Below are 21,808 nucleotides of genomic sequence, written 5' to 3'. Positions count from 1 at the left end.
TTCTTATGTGCCTAGAAGAACCATGAAATGATTTGGTGAAAACAGAACAGTTACAGTGATGATGTTTAAAAGAAAAAAAATAAAGCCATACATTTCTTTAGCACTATATACTATCTAATTCAAAAGTCCTTTCCATTTTCTATGATTTGTATTAGAATTCAGCATGTATCTGTCATCATAGGCTGTTGCCCTGGTCTGTTCTTTATTCTTCATACATTTCTGGCCTTTTCATCCAGTCCCAAGGTTTTCCATCTTCCTTTTTGGGCCGAAGACCCTGAAATTCACTTCTACAGCTTAGACAACTCTGCTGAAATCTGAACCTCATTCCAGCAAGCCTTTGAAGCATGTCTGCATGGGTATTCCACTTAAAAGTCCCCAGACTGAGTTATTTCCTTCTTGAACTCTTTCTTTCCTGTGTCTTGTCTAACTCAGATAAAAGCACATTAGATACCCCATTATTTAATCCACATTCATCTCTGACTTATCTCTCTCACTTTCCACATCTAATCACTTCAATGCATTAATCTTCTAAAATCTCTCTCAAGTCTATTCTTTCTTCTGTATTTCCATAGCTATGGCAGGTCCTTACCCTCCATGTGGAGAATCATAGCATCCTTGCCTCACAGCTCAGCCCAGCCCCTTTGAGCCTTTTCTCACTCATTTTAGGGTAACATTTCTAAAAATACAAAGATAATTATGGTACTTTTATAAATTAAATAATCTAATGACCTTCTCTTACAGTATCTGTTTTCAGGCTCTTCTTCTTATTTTAAAGTAGTAGAAATCTGTTTTCAGGTTCAAATCCTGGAGTTGAACAAAACAGTAAATGGATAGTAAGAGCCAGTTTTCTCCCTGCTGCAGCATTTGTAGATAAGCAAGGAGGGGAGGCCGGAATGAAAACCTTAGTACTGGATTAGAGTTGGACATGTCACATAGGAACATGTAACCCTATATATATAGATAGATAGATAGATAGATAGATAGATATATAGATATCAACGGACAGGTATAGGAACAATTGTGGTTATGTGTGTATACCTGGGCTTGAATGTCTCCATACCTTCCCTAGCTCTTCCTGCTGACAGGCCCTGGGGGCAGTGCTACCCCCATGGCAGCTAAAACACCAGCGCCCAAATACTGGTTTCTGAACCTCATGCCCCAATAAAAGGAACTAGGAATATTTGAAGAAGTGGCTGGTTCTAGGGCTGAGGTTGGAAACATACAATGTAAACTTGGAGCATTTGTTATTCCCCAAAGCAGTAAGGCACTCAAGAACCAGAAGAATGGGGGCATGTCAAAAGGGACATAAGAGCCAACCTAAAAAAGTTCCCAGTGACCAAGGCTCGAATAATTTGAGCAACAAAATAGATAATGCGGTATTGGATTACAGTTGAAAGTATAAGATGAATATATATGAGTTCATCCATATAAATAACTGATTGAACAAATTAATAACTGGAATGGAAGGGACAAATCTTCCTTATAAAATAATTCCACCTAGCAAAGGCAGATATGGTTTCCTCCAGCAAGTAAAGTTTATTCTCATCCTCCAGTAGGAATTGAACTTAATGACTGACTCCCAATAAGGGAATTTGTGAAGAAGAGGAAGAGTAATTTTCCAGAGGAGAATCCTGGTAAACACTAGTGATCAAGGTTATCATCACAAGTGGTAAGTCTTGTTGATATCATACAGCTCCTGCTGTGACCTGATGAAAAAATGTACCTTATCTCTGCAATATTGCTCCCCAAACCCATAAACATAGTCTGGTCATATGGAAAACAGTAGACAAAACCAAAGTAAAGGACGTCCTCTAAAAAACTGGCTAATATTTCTCAAAACTGTCAGGGTCATGAGTAACAAGGAAAAACTGAGAAACTGTTATGATGAAACGCAATGTGGTGTCTTGGACTGGATGCTGGAACAGAGAAAGTACATTAGCAGAAATCCTGGTGGGATAGGAACGAAGGCTGGAGTTTAGCTAATAGCAGTGTACTGGTATTCGTTTCTTTCTTCTTTTTTTTTTTTTAAAGATTTTATTTATTTATTTGACAGAGAGAGATCACAAGTAGGCAGAGAGGCTGGCAGAGAGAGAGGAAGGGAAGCAGGCTCCCTGCTGAGCAGAGATCCCGATGCGGGACTCGATCCCAGGACCCTGAGATCATGACCCGAGCCAAAGGCAGCGGCTTAACACACTGAGCCACCCAGGCGCCCCGGTATTGGTTTCTTGATTACGACAAATGTGCCACAGTAACATAAAAGGTTAATGTTAGGGGAAACTCGGTGAAGCATTTATGGGAACTCTGTACTATCTTGGCAACTTTTCTGTAAAACTAGTTCAAATTTTAAGAGCTATTTAAAAAATTAAGAAGGCCCAGTATAAGAGAGATACTCGCCAAGCTACTGTGCTTCAGGTAGAGTTGCAGGACCCAGAGTCCTGACTCCCTGGCCTCCCCCTCCCTCCACTCCGTCCTTGTCCCACCTCCCTCCCTCCCTAGGGCTCAAGGGTTATCTGGCCCAGATTTTGCAAACAACCACCTATAGAATTAAACCCAAACCCCTTGACGTGCCTTCCAGTGCCCTTTATATCCTCGCCCTTGCCTCCCTCTCTCTTCATCATCTGTTGATCTCCTGCCTCCTGTATTTATTTCCATCATATATTCTGAAGGCAATTTCTTTCCTTCAAGCAGACCATGACCTTTGTGTTGGTTTTCCCATGCTGTTCTTTCAGCTTAGAAGATTTTTCCCAAGTTTGTTCAGCCTCAAAAACTCTCCATTTTATGCCTAGATATCTGAGAATTTAGCTCAAGAGTCTCCTTTCCAAAGTCTCTAAGGGCAGGGAGGTACTCTGGCAGTATTTCCATGATAACTTGACATCCCTCTTTGCTGTTTGTATGCAGGAAGCCTTCCTTTGGGGGTTGGCAAGCCCCCTAAGGAGATGTCATTCATCTCTTTGTGCCAAATATCAAGGCATACCTAGGGCAGAGCAGGTATTAAGTACATGTCAAGTAAATGGATAAATGGATGGGTGGATGAACAGACAGTAGCAAGGTTACTAAAACTAAGTTATGTCCTTTTTTTGTGGCATTTATATTTATTTGAATCTGGCTGTTCTAAAGCTACAAACTCAACATTCTAGTAGGCGAATTGATTGCCTACTAGTCTTCTAGGATAAAAAGAAAAGCATTGGGTCTTGGGGGATAAGTACTAGACTTAATTCCACCAGTATGTCTAAAAAACATACTGAAGGGGTTTGGATTTTACCCTTTTAAATAACAAAAAGTCTACATGTTGCATTCTTTACAGTCAATTAGATGGGGGCTGTAATGTTGCTTTTTCAGTCCGCTGGTGTTTGGAGGACTTGTCAGTAAAGCTGGTGGGTACATTCATCTTCATTAGCCGTTTCAAAGTGATGCTTTTTGATGCAGGTGGGCCAACTATTCTCAGGTACTTTAATTTGCCAATTATTGTACCCACGGATAAGAACAGATAGTGATTAGTCTCACATTTTGCTTACTGGGCAGCTTAATGTTCTTGTCACCTTACATTGAGTTTTAAATGTGCAAAGTGCAAAAAGTGTCAAATGCTTTTCTCAAACTTAAGGGTGGGAGGGTGGTCACACCTAGTTACTTGCATTGCTTCTGGATACAGAAACTAAAGGGCCTGATTGATTAATAAAAGAACTAGATAATATGGCAGAAGTCAATCAAGGAAGAGGGTGCATGTGCACGTGTGTATATAAAGGCTTTGGTGTATCTACTTTCTTTCACAGAAGCACTGTATGCTAGCTTTGAGAATCCAAGTGCTAGTTGATGGCTTATATTACTACCATTTTTTTTAAAGATTTTATTTATTTATTTGACAGAGATCACAAGTAGGCAGAGAGGCAGGCAGAGAGAGAGGAGGAAGCAGGCTCCCTGCTGAGCAGAGAGCCTGATTCTGGGCTCAATCCCAGGACCCTGGGATCATGACCTGAGCTGAAGGCAGTGGCTTTAACCCACTGTGCCGAAGGCAGAGGCTTTAACCCACTAAGCCACCCAGGCACCCCAGATTACTACCATTTAAGGAAAGAGAGCATGGTAGGATATTCTTTACAAAATAACTTTACACCTTAATAATTTCCTTCTTTGGATATTCTCAGGCAACACAGGTGACCCAAAACACAGAGTGAGATGCATCAGTTTTTCACATAATGAATATTCACTGCCTTATACTTTGGATGGTTTTACCTGAGCTGTGTTTCACTAATGCCTTCTTTAATTAAAAAAAAAAAAATGCCATAGAAAGGTAGGAAAGCTCCCTTTGGAAAAGCCCACCCCTCCCCCTGGGCAGTTTTGTTTGCTGTTCTTTTGCTTAATTGGGAGTAAAGTTGACTGGTTTATGGGAACCAAACCTAGTGCCCCTATTAGCAGAGAAGATTATTTAAAAGTGTAAGAAGGCATAGGAAAATGTCAGGCACATAGCATCCCAGACATAAACTTTAGTTGCTACCCTCTTGAAGAATGTTTGCATATAATGTTGTTCACGCCACTGATAACAGAAAATGTATTTAATAACTACTCAGAATTAATATGCTGTAGTATGCATGGCTGCCTAATTTAATTTATCTCTGATTAAGCCTATTATGTTTGAGATCACTTTACAGAAGAGATTTTTTTTTTTTTTGCCAGCTGTAAGCTTATTTGAATTGTAATATAAGTTAATAATGTGTGAAATAACCAGTGGTGCCTACTTCTAAATGTTAATTTTGCCCACTGACTTCCTGAGATGATGCATACCCAGATCATTCATTGACATTTAGTTCATATCTTGCATGAAGGCCAGATATTGGAATAAATAGGAAAATTAACTCTTTTAGGAGGCAAAGACAAATGGAATAGTAGTGCTTAATTCTGAAATCAGAGAAAAGGCGATTGCATTGTAAAAGTAATTGAAAATCAATGCTTGATAATCATCACTTAACGTGACAACTAATGCATAACTTTTGCACAAGTTCTATCGTAACTGTAGTCCTTCAACATTAAATAACCACTTGATTAGATAGGGTGGAACCTCAAAGAGTTTGGCCACGACTGCTGGAGCATTTGACTTGATGTCTGGGTGATGAGGTCTCTTCAGTGGGCCTAGCACAAGAGAGGGAAGGGACTTTTGCCACTGCCGTTCAGTGGCTTGGTCCCCAAGCTGGACTTTATGCCTGTCTTAAACCAGCTCTTTCATCCACCAGTCCAGTTCTCATTTTCAGTGTCATAGGGTGATCATCACCAAAAAAATGATTGGGTGATTATGACCCCCTTGTTCAGCGGTTGGCCTTATACTGAGTTACTTGCCTCCCTAGATATGGTTTCCATTGTATAGAATGTGTATATATATTTACATTTCTTTATTTTTATTATATTTCTTTAAGATTTTATTTATTTATTTGACATAAAGAAATCACAAGAAGGCAGAGCAACAGGCAAAGAGAGAGAGGGAGAAGCAGACTCCCTACTGAGCAGAGAGCCCCATGCGGGGCTCGATCCCAGGACTCTGGGATCATGACCTGAGCTGAAGGCAGAGACTTTAACCCACTGAACCACCCAGGCACCCCTATTATATTTATATTTGCTTCTTACCTACCCCAAAAGTGTTTTTCTCCCTTCTGGGATTGCCTTTCCTGGTTCTAATTGAAATTCCACCCAGTCTTCAAGGCCTTGTTTAAACCCTACCTACCACCCTGTACAGATTTCCCAACCGTCTCTGGGCACAGCCATTTCCTCTTTGATCTCCTCTTGTGGCTGGTGACTCCATTGTTTAGTCACCTTTCATGTGTTACATGGTGAGCTCCCTGAAGGCAGCTTGAGTTTTGAGTTTTAAACCTTTGTGGCCCCACAGTGCCCAATACACACACACAAAGGCAATAGATGGTGGTGTTTGATGGTCAGAATGAAAACATGAAAAGACAGAAACTTATATATGCTGATCCTTAGGTAAATAAATATACAGTCAGTTCTTAAACATTCACGTGTTTAAGATGTGATATGGAAACTTACATGTAATGTTTAAAAAGTCAGTACCCATAAAGTAGATTTCTCCTGGCTCTGAGTGGCTCTTATTAGATCTGTAGTTTGAATCCCAGAATGTATGCAAAGTAGTGTTTTTTAGCCCATGGTAACCTTAGAATGAACTGGGGAATTTCAAATACATATTCTAATGATTGGGACTCACCTTCAGACCAAATCAGGGAATAGCATCATTTTAAAAAACTTAACCAGATGCTCTAGAAAGGAGCCAGGATTGAGAACCACCAGTGTAAAGGAAACTTAAAGGTCATTAAATTCATTCATCCTTCTGGTGTCTGATTGCTTTCTACAGCTGTTTGGCAATGAAAGAAGAGAACTTCTAATAGGGAGATTAAAATTACAACTTTCTGGTGCAAGAGTCCAGTCCTCTCACTCAGGCCACAAACCAAGGTTACCCACTGTCACTGTTTGCCAGAAGACTGTCTCAGTTTTAGAGTCCAGAAGGCCCAACACATGGGACACCTATCTGTCCGGGACAAACTAGGATGATTGGGCTACCCTACTACCAACACACTTATTCTTTAATTCAACAATGTTGGTTTTTTTTTTTTTTTTTGATAAATTTCCTTTTAAGGAGGAGGAAAAGTATGCTTTTGAGGCAGAGTATTTAATGAAAAGATAGAAAAAATTAGAACACTTTAAAACCTTAGCAGCCTTGAGGGGAAAGAGACACATCAAGAGAAAAAAGAAAACATAGCAACAGGTTGTGTTGGAACTCCTGCAATTAAGGTGAAGGAGGGGGGTTTATTTCATGTAATTAATTAAAGAACATCAACATATTCATTCACTTTTATCTCTGCTATGTAGATAAATTAAGAATGATTTTGTAATGTAAGAAGCATTAAATGAAAATCCCAAATTTGTAAATATAATCAACTTAGCTATAAGCTCCTTGAGGATAGTTATTTTTACCAGTAAGAAAACAAAGACTTATTGAAGGCTTCATGGAAAGTTCCTGACACAGCTTCTGGCTCTTGGATACTCTTTTGGTGGATTCTTTGGCCTCTTTCCTGCTGTATATCCTTTTATTGCCAGCAACATACAGCACAGCCCTTTCCTTTCAGATCAAAGTAAATGCTGGTAGGTTGATAGGAGAAGTGAAATTGTTTTTGGTGACAAATCGTTTTAGCAGTTTAACTTGTAATTGTAGCATTAAAAATTATGCCCATGAAATGCCCATTTGAGTCTTCTGTTTTCACGGTGTAGTCCAGCAGCCTCAGGATTAATTTATCCTGAGATTTTCCATCCAGGTCCTGCTGATCAGTGAGCAGCCAGTCCAATCACTACCTTGCTGATTCATTTCATTCACTGATTGCCAAAATTGCCAGATGTGTCTTAGTAATCTGACTCTCTTCTTCACCAAATCAAATCTACCAAATTGGCAGCAGTTCATTCAATGTGTTGGTGATCAGAGATACTGATGGTACCATGTGGAGGAGATGTTAACCTATACTTAGAAATTTCCTTGAAACCATGATAGACTTTCTCCCATAAAAGTTAAATGCTGCTGTAGGAGAAATCAATAAATAAAATCTCTGACACATTATATTTTCCTTTTTTTTCCTTATCTAGACCATTTAACTGAGGCCATAAGACTCAGAGAAACATTATAGAATGAGAAGCTGCAGGTCAACTCATCATCCTTTCCAAAATATGTTAATAAGTAGTACCTGAAAAAAAAAAAAAAGTGGGGATGATTTGTAAGCAAATAAGTTTGTGATACACCAGGTTGAACAAATCCAAACTGGTCCCTGGAATGGGGGAGATGAACACATATTCCAAAATTACCTAACTATAGAACTCTTTCTCTTTAATATCTGAAGGAGCTTCATCTAGCCTCCCAATTTTGCTGTTAATAGTGTCCCCAAAAGGTTAAGAAACTGATCCAGAGTCAAATATTATCTTCAATTTTTTTCCACGGTCCCTGCCACCCCCATATTGCTTTCCCTAATTGCCTATAGAACTTATCCCCATCACTCCTAAGTAACTCACATGTTCCTTCTAATGGACCAGCTTACCAGTGATGTGATGCCTAAGAACAGAAGTGAAAACTGTTCACTTAGAAAAGATATACTTCTAGAGAGTTAAAGGTTTCTTCTTATGCTCTGATTTTAATAGCTTTTATTTATTGGGCACGTAGAATATGTCAGGCTCTTTATATGTATTATGTTATTTGATCCTCATAAAAACCTGCAAAATAGATAATATTATGTCTGTTTTCCTGTTAAGGAGATTGTGAGCTTTTTGAAGATCATACATTCAGTATGTTGGAAGAGTTAGGATTTAAAACAAGGTCAGTCTGACTACAAAGTCTTTCATCTTATGAAGCGCAAAGATATGATCACAGCTGCTTTAGAAGCATTGTTGTGGACAACATACTTACTTTTTAAAACAGTTATTGGCCCATAATTGAGTTATGGCATAGTATAGAGAGAATTACATAATTTCAGGTAGACAAATTTGTAAGAAATATATTCAGGAAAAATAAAAACATATTAAAAGAATAGCCAGTAATCTGACCTAAATTTATTTTGGGAATGAGGTAAGGAATATATATAATATATATTAGTGCATACATAGATAGTTTTGGGGGCAGTAAAAGGACAGGAACATAACTGGAAGATAATCTGAGCATGTAATTATGACACTTTCTTATCTGGATTGTTTTTGCTGGATAATGGTGTTTTTTATATGAATTTTGGGTTCGTGTTCCTGAATGAATGAATGGATGGAGTTTCTCCCTAAACACTTAGTGATTTCATTACTTGAATGCCTTCGGTGTGACTGAGCATTGTTTAGAGTTATCTTAAAGTCAGATGACTTTCAGCAGTCTTTTCTCTTGTTTAATAAACTTATACAGGTTTTCTTAAAATAGTTATTTGGGCCAGTCGTCTCAGGATTTTTTAAAATCCTTTTCTTGATGTGTGTTTCTTTTATTTCCTTCCCCACTCTGTCCCCCCAGCTCACCTTCTCAACCCTCCCTCCCTCCCTCCCTCCCTTCCTTCCTTCCTTCCCTTGTACTAAGAAATTGACGTGGCATCTGCCTCAAGTTGATTATGGGTCCAAACTTCTGGAGTCAAGATAACAATGAGACACTGTAAAGCTAAATTCTTAGAGGAGTTCAACTCACTTTGCATAACACTACCTTGAAAATAATGGATAATTAAACTGATTTGGGCAACATTCTCCCTGAAAATAGGTTTCAGGTAGTTAGTCGTTGATTAGGGGTAACCTGAAATTCTCTGGATAAACAAACTAGACCAGAGTAGAATACATAATAAGTACATAAAACCCAGGAAAAATTTATAAGACTGGAAACCTGTGTTCTGTCAGATTGAAGACAATGCATTCACATCTTCTTATCCCAAAATCTCCCTGAAATTGTAGTAAAGGGTCAAAAATCTACAAAAAAGATAAAAAGAGAATGAGAGCAAGAGAGACCAAGCCAAGGAGGAGATGCTGCCAAGTAGGAGATGTCAGCACATTTGGTGAAGATGGCACCTTGATGGAGGAGGAGGAGCTGAGCTAGCCTGGGAAAAGCCTGCAAATTCATTCTGGAGGACCCTGGGGAGACTTGGAAGGGTGTGAGCATTAGTCCTCTCCCTACATCACATCATCCCTAACAGTTTTCCATCCATGCTGGATGCTTGAGGCACAGTTTCCAGCTAAAGTGACTCAGAGCTGCTCTGGACTCAAGGAAATGCAGCCCAGACTGGAGAGGTAAAGCAAAGCCAGGGGAACTAAACTCCACAGGGAACAAGTTCGACCCTCCTGGACTATTTCATAGCAGAGCTCCAGAGCAGCTAGTGCTGGGGACCAGCTCTTTAGATAAGAGTTTAAAGGATGCTCATCTAAAGAAACTGAACAACTCAAAGAAATGACCTGACTGGTGTTTGGAATTCCTATCAAAATGGCTGGATTCCCTACCCAGTTACCCCACAAGGATGCTTGCCAGGTAATAAAAATGCCCTGCACCCATGCAGGGCTTCCACTTAGTCTTGTAAAGACTCACTGTTCCAAAGTGCGTGTGTGTGTGTGTGTGTTTGTATCTGAAATATAAATGAATAGTGAGAGAGTCACCAGTGAGTTTAAGCCCCAACATAAAATACAGAATAAAATATAGAGATCAAAACAGGGAAGTTGGGGGGGGTTGCTCAGTGAAAATATAGATAACTCAGAAGTAGAAGAAAAACTTTAAAGAACCTAAATATCTTCAGAAAGATTAGAGGACAGTATTAGATCTACAAAATAAAAAGGGCATCCTATTTTTAAAAAGGATAATCTGAAGATAAGAGCTCCTGGAAATTAAACTCAGAGTAAAAAAAAAAAAAAAAAAAAATTATCCAGAGGTATAGAAGATAAGTCAAGTAAACTTTCTAGAAAGTAGATTAACAGGGCAAAGGTGGACAAGAGGGAAAAGAAGGTAAGAAATGCAGTGGATGAGTCCATTAGATTCAGCATCTTACCATAGGAGTTCCAGAAAGAGAAAACAAGAAAAAAAAAAATGGTGAGGAGACAAGTATCAAAAAATAATACAAGAAAAATTTCAAAATGAAACAATAGGCATATCCACATTTGAAGGGTCCAGAAAAATGGATAAGAAAAGATCCTCACTGAGATCCTTTAATATGAGGTTTCAGAATACCAGGGATTACAAAGAAGATTCCAAAAACTTCCAGAAAAATAGGTCATATATAAAAGATCAGGAATACCAATGACACCAGGCTCCTCAAGCGCCCAAAGACAGTTCAGCCCTCACAATGCTTAAGGAGATGATTTTACTTAGGATTCAATGACAAGCTTAAGTAGCAAGTGTTGAGTGTAGAATTAAGACGTTTTCAGACGCTTAAGAAAGGTCTCAACAAATTTACCTCCCATGTACCTTTTCTCAGGAAGCTACTAGAGAATGTGCTCTACAAAAATGAGGATGTAAACCAAGAAAGAGGAAGCCATGGGATCCAGGAAACGGGGGACCCAACACAGGCGAGAGGCGCAGGGATTTCGCAAGATGGTGTTAAAAAGAAGCCCCAGGACAACAGGTGGGCAGCTGGCCTGGGAAACCACTAGACCAGACAACTCAGTGGGAGGATCCTTGAGGGAAGAATAGAAGTGACAGATTAACTGATGCTGTTGATCACGTAAAGAAAAAATGGTTTTAATAGCGCTTTTGTAGTTTAAAAGTTTAAACTTCAAAAAGTGCAGGAGCAATTAGTATTAGACAAAAAGGGAGGGGCCACCAGAAAAGCTAAATATTGCACAAGCTAGGAAGTGTTTTCTTATACTATGTGGCTCAATAGTAAACAATTATTATACAGTCATAACAATCTAAACACAGAGTTTTGATTCAACCCCAAATCGCTACTTTAACATACTGGGAAGATATGGGAGGAAGCTTGCTGGGAGGTGGTGATGGTACAGGGCTGCTAAATTTCTCTTTGTCTACTAGGGAGACAGAAGGTAATCTCTAAAAACGGTAAATTGAGAAATATCAGTATGTACACATTACTTAAATTTGGAAGTTGAAAGTAGTTTTCTCTTCCACGGCAGGATTCATTCTCTTTGTGGGGAGGGATGGGTTGGTTACCAGTTAGTGTCTCTCTTCTGGATAACACATAGATTTATCAAACTGAGAGTAACTAACTGCATGGGGCCAAAGACTTACCTGTGTAACGAGCTCACTCTGGCAAATAACTCTCTTTCATAATAAAGCAAACCAAAAACGTGATCTCCTCCAAGGAGCAGGAAGGTGTTGGGGGGACAGGTGACAGACGGGATAGTTGTTTTTAATTATAGGCCTTATAGTACAGGCCTTATAGCTTTTTTAAACTATAGGCATATCTTATTTTGAGAAGTATGAAGTGGGTTTTAAAAATTACTGGAATTAGAAGTAGAGGTTGTAAAACCAAAGAGTACAACCCTCCCTCACTCCTGTACACCACAAAAAAAAAAAACAAAAAAAAAAACAGAGGAAGAAGCTAATGTTGCTTTTTTGTATCTCTTTTGAAACTAATGTATTTATCCCACATCTAATAACGAAGTCGGGGCCTTAGGACCCTATGCTGGTCTCACCTCAGCCAACGTTGCCTGCCATTCAAGCACACCCCACATTCAGCGCTGAAGCTCTTCAGGGCCACTGCACAGTCCCTTGCAGCATCTGTTCTTCCCCTCAGCTGGGCCTGTGCTCCCCTTCCACTCACACGTGTTCGCACACACACACCCAGTCCCAGAGTCTCCTTGTTCCACTTTTCCCATTTTGTATCTCGCTTTAGATTCCTCTCTGAAGGGTCTTCAAGAGGCCTCGGATCATAGTGTTCTCCCCTTTGTCTTAATACTCATTGTATTGTGTGTGACACCACTTACCACAGTCCTGCTATGTTGTGTTGTTTGGTTTTTTACTTGTCCTGTCTTTGCTGAAAGCTAGAAGGTGACAAGGACAGGAGCCATGGTGCACTGATATTTATTCCTCCTACAGAGCTTGGCTGAGTGCTGACATAATCCAGGCCCCGCCTCAGATAATAATTAAATGAATAAATTAATCTTTCATTAAATGTGGAATCTGTTCAGTCAGATGGCCCAGAGTTAAACATCTGTATCCACATTAATAGATTTTACTGGAAGGTAAGGATTTTGTTTGTTTTGTTTTAGGGAAGCTTACATGCTTTCTCCTAAAGGGGAAGATAGCCTTTAGAGCCCAGAGGGTTACCTGCTCCCTAAAATGTTTGTTTCTACTTCATTTGTGGGGGATGTATAAAGCTTGTCACCTGGAGGGTCAAAGATTTCCTTTGACTCTGTAAGGATTCCAGGTAGCCTGACACTGAGGAAAATTGCAAACAGGGTGTTGCCTTGGCTACCCTACCAACCCCAGCTAGAGGAGCTTCTAGACATCCCCCTGTGCATGGTTGACAGTAGCATAGGCTAAGATGAGGCAGGAAAGGGGAGAACCTCTCCTGAGGCCAGAACACTCAAAAAGACATTCCAGCAATACTCAAGGATAACACAAGCACCGGTGCGGGGGGCCGGCGGGGGGCGAAGCTGTGAGTGGCTCTGGGACTTCTATCCAGAGCTTCTTACACCTGAGTACTTCATCAGGTTGGATGCTACATTCCCCCAATCTTTTTATGACCTCTAACTGATCATCTTAACAAATTCTACAACAGGATTAATCTAGAACCTCCTTATGTGCAAACAGTGGCATCCTATGGACCCACGAAAGAGAATGAGGTAGACCTGTTCAGTTCTGTTATGGGGAGAGCTTTAATGCACACTGCCAAAGGGAAAGTCAGCGTGGAATGGGAGGATTCCCTTCATGTCTTTACGCTGATGTCACTGTTTCTGTTGGCTCTTCCTTCACCACTGCATTTACAATCACAATCATCCCCTCTCCTGCTTTTTCTCCATTAACTTTTATCCCTATTTGACATATCACGTATTTATTTTGTTTATGATGTATATATTCCTTACTGGGATGTAAGGTACAGTAGGGTTTCTGTGTGTTTTATTTACTGTTTCCCCCGCCCAGTGCCTTAAAATGACTGTATGAATGAATTTGTATGAAAAAGTGCATTATTTGCACAGAATATTATTATTCATCCAGATTCTCTAGAAGGCTACAACCCTAACGACAGTTCTCTGTGAGCTGTAGAACTAAGGGCACGTGGGAGGAAGAGAAACTTCGGTTGCATATATCTTACCGCATACACGCATCACTTCTTAAAATAAAAACACTAGTTTAAGAGTGAGTCCCATTCACAGTGTTTCTCCAAAGGCCATAAAAAAATAGAAGTTATTTAGTCAGCACCATTTATTTCTGGTCCCGAGATAATGAACACCATTTAGAATTTCCCTTCTTTTCAGAAGTCAAGTTAGAAATGCCCCCATGATTCAAGTCCATGGACTTTATACTTTATGAAGCCTTTATCAGATCAGACTTTTTATTTTCCATCAGAGTGGTGCCATCTGTATTGATGTTGTAGTGGGGAAAAAAAAAAAAAGGGTTTTAGGTCAGATACATTTATAACTTCTTACTAAGTGACCCAAGCCCTGTGACTTAATCACCCGGAGCCTCAGTTCTCCTACCTCTAAAACGGGGATAATTTTTCCTAGGAGCAGAGGGTGTTGTCCAAGTGAGATAGGATGAAGTCTGAATATTCAGTGCCCGGCGGGAGCTGGTTCACAGCAGGGCTCAGTAAATGTGAAGCCCTCCCCTTTTCTCGGCAGAAGGTGAGCTAGAGAGCAGACTTGTAGGGATATTCTTCTCCCTGGGTTCTCACGGTGGTCCCAGCAGCACTAGGGAGTTTATAGGAAATGCAGAGTCTCAAACCCCACCTGATCAAATGAATCCGCATGTAGTTTAACAAAATACCTGGTGATTTCTCTGCACCGTGGAGTCTGAGAAACTCTGTTCTTATGCTTCTGAGGCAGTGTTTCTGACAGGGTTGCATTAATCGTGTTTTTTATTTTCTGTATTTCATGATAATTGGATATCCTAGGGCCTCGCAGATCCTGGGGAAGGCTCTGTCCATGCAGGGTTAGCTAATTCCTAGAGATCTCAAACAATTGGCCTAGGAACACTCTTCGGATGTGCAGATCAAGCCATCCTGAGCCCATGCCCCCACCCACCTCCTTTTCTCAGGCCCTTGCAGTCCAGAATATTATCCCCCCTACTAAATCACCTCAGCGCCAGATACGGGACAGTTGGGAACCAGTCGTATACCGCTGAAATTTCGCCGACTAGCCAACCCTAAACCTCTCACCTTGCCTTGCTTTGCCTTTCCTGCAGAAAACACCAACAAGTTTGTTGCCCAAATTCCCCCCCTTATTCCCTCTGATTCCAGCTGACCCTGGTGCCTCCAGACCCTCTTGGCACTGCATGGCCCCCTCCTCTTGGGAAGTGCATAGAGCAAACTGTCTTTTCATGGGCAAACACTCCTAAAATTCTGGCCTCGCCTCACCTGATACAACCAAAATCCAGGGGACATTTTCAAACAAGGCTGCCCTCTTTAAATGTGTTCCCTAGTTTAGTGCCACCAGCCACCATTCCCGCCGTTCACCTTGCCAACTGTAGTTTCATGGGAAGAGTGTGCGGGTGCCCAGCAGAGCCAGATATAGTGGGGGGAGAGCTGACCAACAGACAGAAATGCCAGAAGATGCTTGAGGCACCTCATGAGCCTGAACTTACTTTTAAATAGAGATGATCAAGAATAACCATGAACAAAGTTGTAAATCTGCTTAAGGTAGCACGACTACACCAAATACCAGTAATGCTCCTTAAGCATGCGCTTTGAGCACTTCCGAAACTGCCATCACAAATGATTAAGACCTCTGAGATAATGGAACCGTTTGAATTGAAACACACAAACTTATTTACAGAATGTCACGGAAACAAATGAAAACCTGCCATCCACATCCATTCATTTTTCCCTGTGGCTTCGTAATGTGGTATATGTGTTTATGTCGAAATAACTCCTGTCGGGAAACAGCCCTTCTGTAACCCAGCCGCCAGCCTGCCCGCTTTTGCATGTGCCTCTTGTCTCTCCTGTTTGGAAAAAAGTCTTGGTATATGCAAGTGAGCAACCTGAACCTGAAGTGAATTAAGGCAGATACTCAAAGAACATAAAAGGGACTTTTCTCCCTCGGACTAAAAAAAAAAAAAAATTTAATGAGTGTTTATTTCAGAAATATCCCACATTTGTTAGATAAGATGATGAGAACACAAGATAGCAACTTTATAGTAACTTTTCCCTAATAAAAGTTTTTATTAGTTTAATTAAGAAATTGGAATTTGATTAGCAGCATTTAATTAGAAATATTAGACAAGGAGATTTTTTTCCATTGTCTTACAACTATCAGTTTTGTTTCCTTGAGACATAAACCCTTCTCACCAGAAAGGTAACTATGTGAGATGATTACCACAAAAAAGTTGTGGTATCTATCAGCACTGTATGTACACATTAAATTTATATAATTGTTTCTGCCTGTTCTACCTCAATAAAGCTGGGGAAAAAAAATAATCCTATCAGTTATGACCATAAAAAGAAACTTGGGCTGCAGATATCAGGAGTCTGTGCCCCATCACCAGCTCTATCACATTCAAGATTATGGCCCAGGCAGTGTCTCAAATCGGATTCCTGGCTGGTGTGACTGACAGCATCCCCCCAAAACACAGGCTTGTTTCTCAGTAGGTATTTTGTTTGATTGCTCCTTGACCCTTTTCCAAGAAGCCTAATTTGCCCAAGGGAATCTCACAGAGGAAAAGAGTGTTTGCATCTGCTTAGGGAAATGTGCCTGAAATAATGACTTATTTAGAACAGAACAGAACGGAATGGAATGGATTGATAAGCCAGTTTGAGCAGGCAGAGAGCAACTCCGGCCTCGTAACCCTTATAAAAGGAGCTGTGCAGCAAAGCAGTCTGCCCAGACTGGGTCTGGCAGCACCCATCTCCGTTCAACCAATGTCAGTCTCCTCTCCGTAAACTCCATGCAAAATTCTTAGTCTTACAAATGCCTCGAGGCATGTGATCTTGTCCTCGGCGTCACAGCCACTTCCAAGATGGTGCGGATTTCTCGATTCAGTCCTGCAGACGCCAGTGTAGAAATTGTTCCCCAAGGTATGTTCCCCGTTTTAAATGTGGCATCCCGTGGGTGACTGCAGAGCGCATGGTAGCGGTGCTGGAAGTGGAAGCACTTTCTGGGGGGCGGAGGGAGTCAAGTCAGCACGTGCGCGGGTGCAGGGTTTCCCCGGGGAGAACTTGACTCAGCTTCTTGCTCACTTACTGAACTTAAAATGGACCAGCAGTCAGAAGCAGGAGCTGACATCTCATCTCGCAGGATGAAGGATGAGTTAAGGCAAATAAAAAAACCAAAAAGAAAGAAGGAAACGGAACATTGCCACTGTATGGCTCTTTGGTGCTGCTGTTTTCTATTTCTTTTGCTTTGTCTTTTTTCTCTCTTTTTTTATTTCCCCAGGAAAATGTAGTTAATTTTTTAGAACCATAGCCTCAAGGCCAGCAACTCCTTTGAAATGGTAAAGGTGACAACAAGAAATTTCTTAAAATAAATTTTAAAACCTGAGTTTACTTTTATTTCCGTCTTAATCTTTTTCTGCTGTTCAGTTAAAAATGAAAACAAAAATGGAATCATGGACCACATTTAAGTGAGCAACGTTAAACTTAAAGTCGCATGTATGCACAGCAGTAATGGGCATTTGTTTGCCTTTCTTTTTAAGTTTAAATCTATCTTTGCACAATTAGCAAATTATTAAATGACCTTTCCTTCAAAGTCTGCAAGCAATTGCTTGTTTCCACTAATAAGAGAACATGTTTTACAAGGTTCACGTTGATTAATTGACAAATGCTGATAAAATCAAAGCAAGGCTAAAATGCAGTGCTCCAGCTGCAGTATAAATTACTTCTGTTCAATAATGTTTCAAGTGACTATGCATTTATGGTTTACCTTTCAATAAATATTACTGTCTTAATTGAAACATCCATTGTGGAAATTTATCTCTGAAGATGACTGTCAGGAACCACAGCTCGGACTAAACATTTCTATAGCTCTATATGTTTTTCTGCTCAATTAAAAACATTGATTGCTATGGGTATTTTTAAAATGGATGCTTTATGGTTTATGTAAAATGAGCACTAACACATTCTAATATACTTTGAGAATCTTGCACCCTTGAATGACCTAAGTATAGTGTTTCCTACATTTCTCGATAGCTTCAACTATAACAAAAAATTAAGTGTTCTAAACCACTTAGCCTTACAGCATTCACTAAGAGCATTACAGGATTACAGGATGGCCCTTTGCCATCCAGCTGTTGTGGCAACTATGTTGGGCTCCATTAGAGGGCCCATAGCTGGCTGTTTCAAGTTCATCCATGTTTCAGGCATCATTGGGGCACAGCCAAGCTCAGCTTCCTAGTTTTGCTTATGAGTAAGCAGCTGTCCAGAAGAGTTTTGCCTCCCAGGTCAAACCTGGAGGCACAGAAGATCCCAGCAGGAGGGGAATGTACATTAGGTCACTGAAGAGTTCCTATTCCTCTCTTGTTGAGATTCATACCCATGGGGTAGATTCACAGACTCTAGTGCCTCCAGAATATTGTAGCCTATAGATTTAGGAGTCCAACTGCTCTGATAGTTTTGTCTGGACATCTTAAGCTGTCCTACCACATCTAGCCTCCCGGGAAATTAGACATCTTCCAGAAGTGACTTTGACGTACTTTTCTCTACAAAGTCATTTTAATTCAGCAAATTTCTATCAGCCCTACTATACGGCAGGCACTGTGCTGGGTCCTGGGGATATCTATATGAACCAGATAGATTCTTTAACCGAAAGGAGTTGACAATATCCAATTCGAACTCCAAACATTTATAATTTGTTATTTAAAAGATATCCACATATAACTTGGCCAAAATTTTTTTGAATCCCCATCGTGTACCAGGTACCATTCTAGATGTTCAGTAAATATTCCAGATGTCTTCTTTCTTCAGTATTTGTCAAAGATCACTGTGTTATGGAAGGCCTTTAAGGCAAATTTTATTTACCAGTTTTCTGTTTGAACCTCCTGAGCTGCTGGTTACCAAGTGATAGTTGTAGTCAAGAATACCTCAGCTCATCAGACCTGTATTTAGATTAGTGGGACTGAGCAGAGATCATCACTCTGAACTCAGTCAGAGGGCACGCTGCTCTTGGGTTGGGCATGAAGACCATGGAGCAGGTATATGGGCTCTGTGATGAGGGGGGATCAGGAAAATTTGGGACACCCTAGAATCAAGTGATTTTTGGAATATGGATCTCAGTGGAGGCAGATTAAACTGCCTGGCAAACCAAAGTTCAGAGATGAGCAGAAGTTGCAAGGGGCTAGTAAATCATAGAATTCCAAGTGACCGACTGGCAGGTAAGGAGGGAAGGGAGGCTAATGAGGGAGGTGACAGAGAAGCACCCAGTTTAGTAAGAAGAGATCGAAGCAGGTCAACAGGCAGGTGAGTTTTTTGGCCATCGGTCCGGGTCAGCACTGGAGAATTCCAAAAGATACGCAGCTGCTGGGGTCAGTTCAACCATCAAGAGAATCAGTCTAAGTGTAATAAACAAGGAGAAAAATCTCTGCTGCTAAGAACTTGGTCACAAGAAGTGAAACGTGCTTCCAGTAATCTAGGTCACAGGGCTGTGGGCAGGACGGGCAGCCCGATGGAGAATTTCTGAGTTTGGGCTCATTATGTTCTCCTAGCCCAGACATCATTAAGACAGTGTCTGGCATGCAGGAGACACTGCCCAAATGTTCCGCAGAACCGACCTGGCTTCCCAGAGGGAGGCAGGTCCCACAGCGCAGCGATTTTTACAAGGCAGTATAAAAATTAAATTGCCCCCGCACTTAGTGAAGAAAAAGCAGCACAAGAGAGTCAAACACAGGAGGAGGAGGCCCGTTTGCTTAACCGATGCATGCATTGTCCCAGTATTCGTGTTCCTTCCCTCCCGTGCTTTCTTGGCTGTGGGGTGGCAGTCAGTGGGAAGAGGGACAGAGAGTGGTAAGGAACGTGGGACGTTCTAAGAGCATGTGGTTAGCTGCTAATAGATTCGTTTTCCTTGTGAGAGCATTTGGAAGGAAAGAAACAAAAAGGGAAAGGTGAGGGAATTGAAACCCTGCCAGACTTCCAGGTTTTGTCTGTGAAAATCTACGTGAGATGCCAGAATGAGGATGGATTGTTTGGGGCACGCCCAGAATCCCTTCCTTCCGTCCATCAGCAAGTTGCTGCCTTCTGATCTCCAGCCCCCTGAGGCTCGTCTGTGTTTATGGCCATCGCTGCCAGTAAAAATATTAGGAAAGATCATTCTGGGCAACCTTAATAAAAGTCTTACTGTGCTGGCGTTGTACATCATCCTTAGAAGTTGTAAAACCCAGCTTTTTCAAAAATGTCCTTTGCCACCAAGTTGGGTCAGAGAGATAAAAGACCCCCCGGGCAGCCTTTCTGCCAGCTGCCATTCTGTGCCCTGATGCCACAGAGGGCCGAGAGCCATTCCCCACCACACGTGTACTCCTAGACCAGTATTCCCTGTTTGGACACTAGATGGGGCATTGTTATTATTACGGCGACTCTCAAATGTGAGTAAGTAAAACCCAGAAGGATGAAAACCTCTTTTTAGAACATCACCTTGTGCTACCAAGTCAGAGAACACTGCGGGAGGAAACAGCCATGAAAAGTCCCTAAAATCCAAGCCCTGGCTTTGCATTTTTACCTGAGAAAACTGTGACCAGCCCAAGTTCATGCAGTGCGCCAGCAGCAGACCCCTCCCAAAACTGGGAGTCAGAATCCAAGACTTCAGAGCCTAGAGCAGCCCTGCCCCATGCCTCACAGCCTACACACCCCAGGAGGAGGCATGCGGGGCCCCACAGGCTCAGGGGCCAATCACACAACTCTCAGAAGCTGCCCCCTTTTATATGGGGAACTATAACTTTGTAATTCCCCAAATAAAAAGGGAATTACAATTAAGACACTCCGAGGCGCCCTAAATACATTCTTCCTGAAACTTGGCTCTACCTCTATAGATGGCCCAAAGAAAAATAAACAATGCACACACTCCAGATGCTCAGTTTATTTTTTTAACCTCTCTCTCTCTCTCACACACACACACACATACACCAGTGCACACATAGATACTTACACATAATGTACCCCTTTGAAAATAATACCAATATGAATGGATGAACTTCATTTTATGAAATAAGAATAAGCAAAATATTACCTATTATATTTAGGTTCTGGCTTCCTAAATGTCCATTAGGTTTTTAAACTCTGGTTTGGCTGGCTTCTAGGCACTATGAAAGTGCGTCCAAGTCCTGTCCTCCTCGTCATATCTCAGCCACTAACCAGCCATCCTTGAGCGCTAGAATCCTCAGAGCTTAGAGCCGTTGCCTAGAGCCCAGCTGAGGACAGGGACTTCCCATAACTCCTTTCCTTCTCCAGGCCTTCTGACCTTGCTTTCTCCCTCTCTTTTCCCTCTGCGGCAGGAGATGGGCAGAGCACAAAACACCAGGCCTGTCTTCATCTGTGCTCAAGTACCAGAGTGACTCAGTCACTGAAAGGAAATTCTTGCTTTCACCTCAACTTGTGACCAGTAGGCGCTAGCACAGAGCAGAATTCTTACAGACCCTGTAGCTGATGGCACTTTGCAGGCATTTTTCTTGGTAGGCCCTCTTTCTTAAAGAGAGTAACTTGCATTTAAGCAGACCGAAATTACGTGATCGCTGCGATACGCTTTTTCTCATTTCAGCAGGAACACCTGTCCTCACAGGCATGTAGTGCTGGTTCCCAATCTTACTTCAGTTCTGGAAGGATTCTCACTTTCTCTGCTCCTACCAAGGGGCTCTCAGTCCTCTGCTCCTTCTAATTATACCTACTTCCTAAACATCTAGGGTGCTTGAGAGAAGGGTAGGCTGGTGAGAATGTAACCATCCACTTCGTGATCTTATCTCATGTTAGGCTTTGCAAACTTAAATCTTTTTGAAGCAAAACACTTTTTTATTTTTTTAAGATTTTATTTATTTATTTGACAGAGAGAGAGATCACAAGTAGGCAAGAGAGGCAGGCAGAGAGAGCGGGGGAAGAAGCAGACTCCCTTCTGGGCAGAGAGCCTGATGCAGGGTTCAATCCTAGGATCCCGAGATCATGACCTGAGCCGGAGGCAGAGGCTTTAACCCACTGAGCCACCCAGGTGCCACAAAGCGAAACTCTTTTTATTTTTTATTTTTTTT

At 41.3% G+C, this 21,808-nt stretch overlaps 1 protein-coding gene across 6 annotated transcripts in view; it reads left to right on the top strand.

The window, feature by feature from the left end:
• Positions 1-21,808, top strand: part of ENOX1 (ecto-NOX disulfide-thiol exchanger 1) — a 561,055-nt gene that overhangs the window by 298,675 nt on the left and 240,572 nt on the right. For 2 of the 6 annotated variants that reach the window (XM_045076636.1, XM_045076638.1), the window contains 2 exons: positions 1,557-1,669; positions 10,950-11,096. The exons of 1 other annotated variant lie outside the window; for it this stretch is intronic. In XM_045076636.1, coding sequence (XP_044932571.1) covers positions 11,009-11,096 — 88 coding nt within the window. In that variant the 5' untranslated portion in view covers positions 1,557-1,669; positions 10,950-11,008. Of the gene's footprint in view, positions 1-1,553; positions 1,670-10,949; positions 11,097-21,808 lie in introns of all 6 variants that reach the window. 3 more of the 6 variants (XM_045076637.1, XM_004759254.3, XM_045076640.1) reach the window with 3 other exon arrangements.

This window comes from Mustela putorius, unplaced genomic scaffold (genome assembly GCF_011764305.1).
Source record: "Mustela putorius furo isolate JIRA1106 unplaced genomic scaffold, ASM1176430v1.1 tig00000179_pilon_pilon_pilon, whole genome shotgun sequence".
Lineage (NCBI taxonomy): Eukaryota > Metazoa > Chordata > Mammalia > Carnivora > Mustelidae > Mustela > Mustela putorius.
The sequence above is the reverse complement of the archived record's forward strand: the minus strand, read 5'-3'. Positions and strand labels throughout refer to the sequence as shown.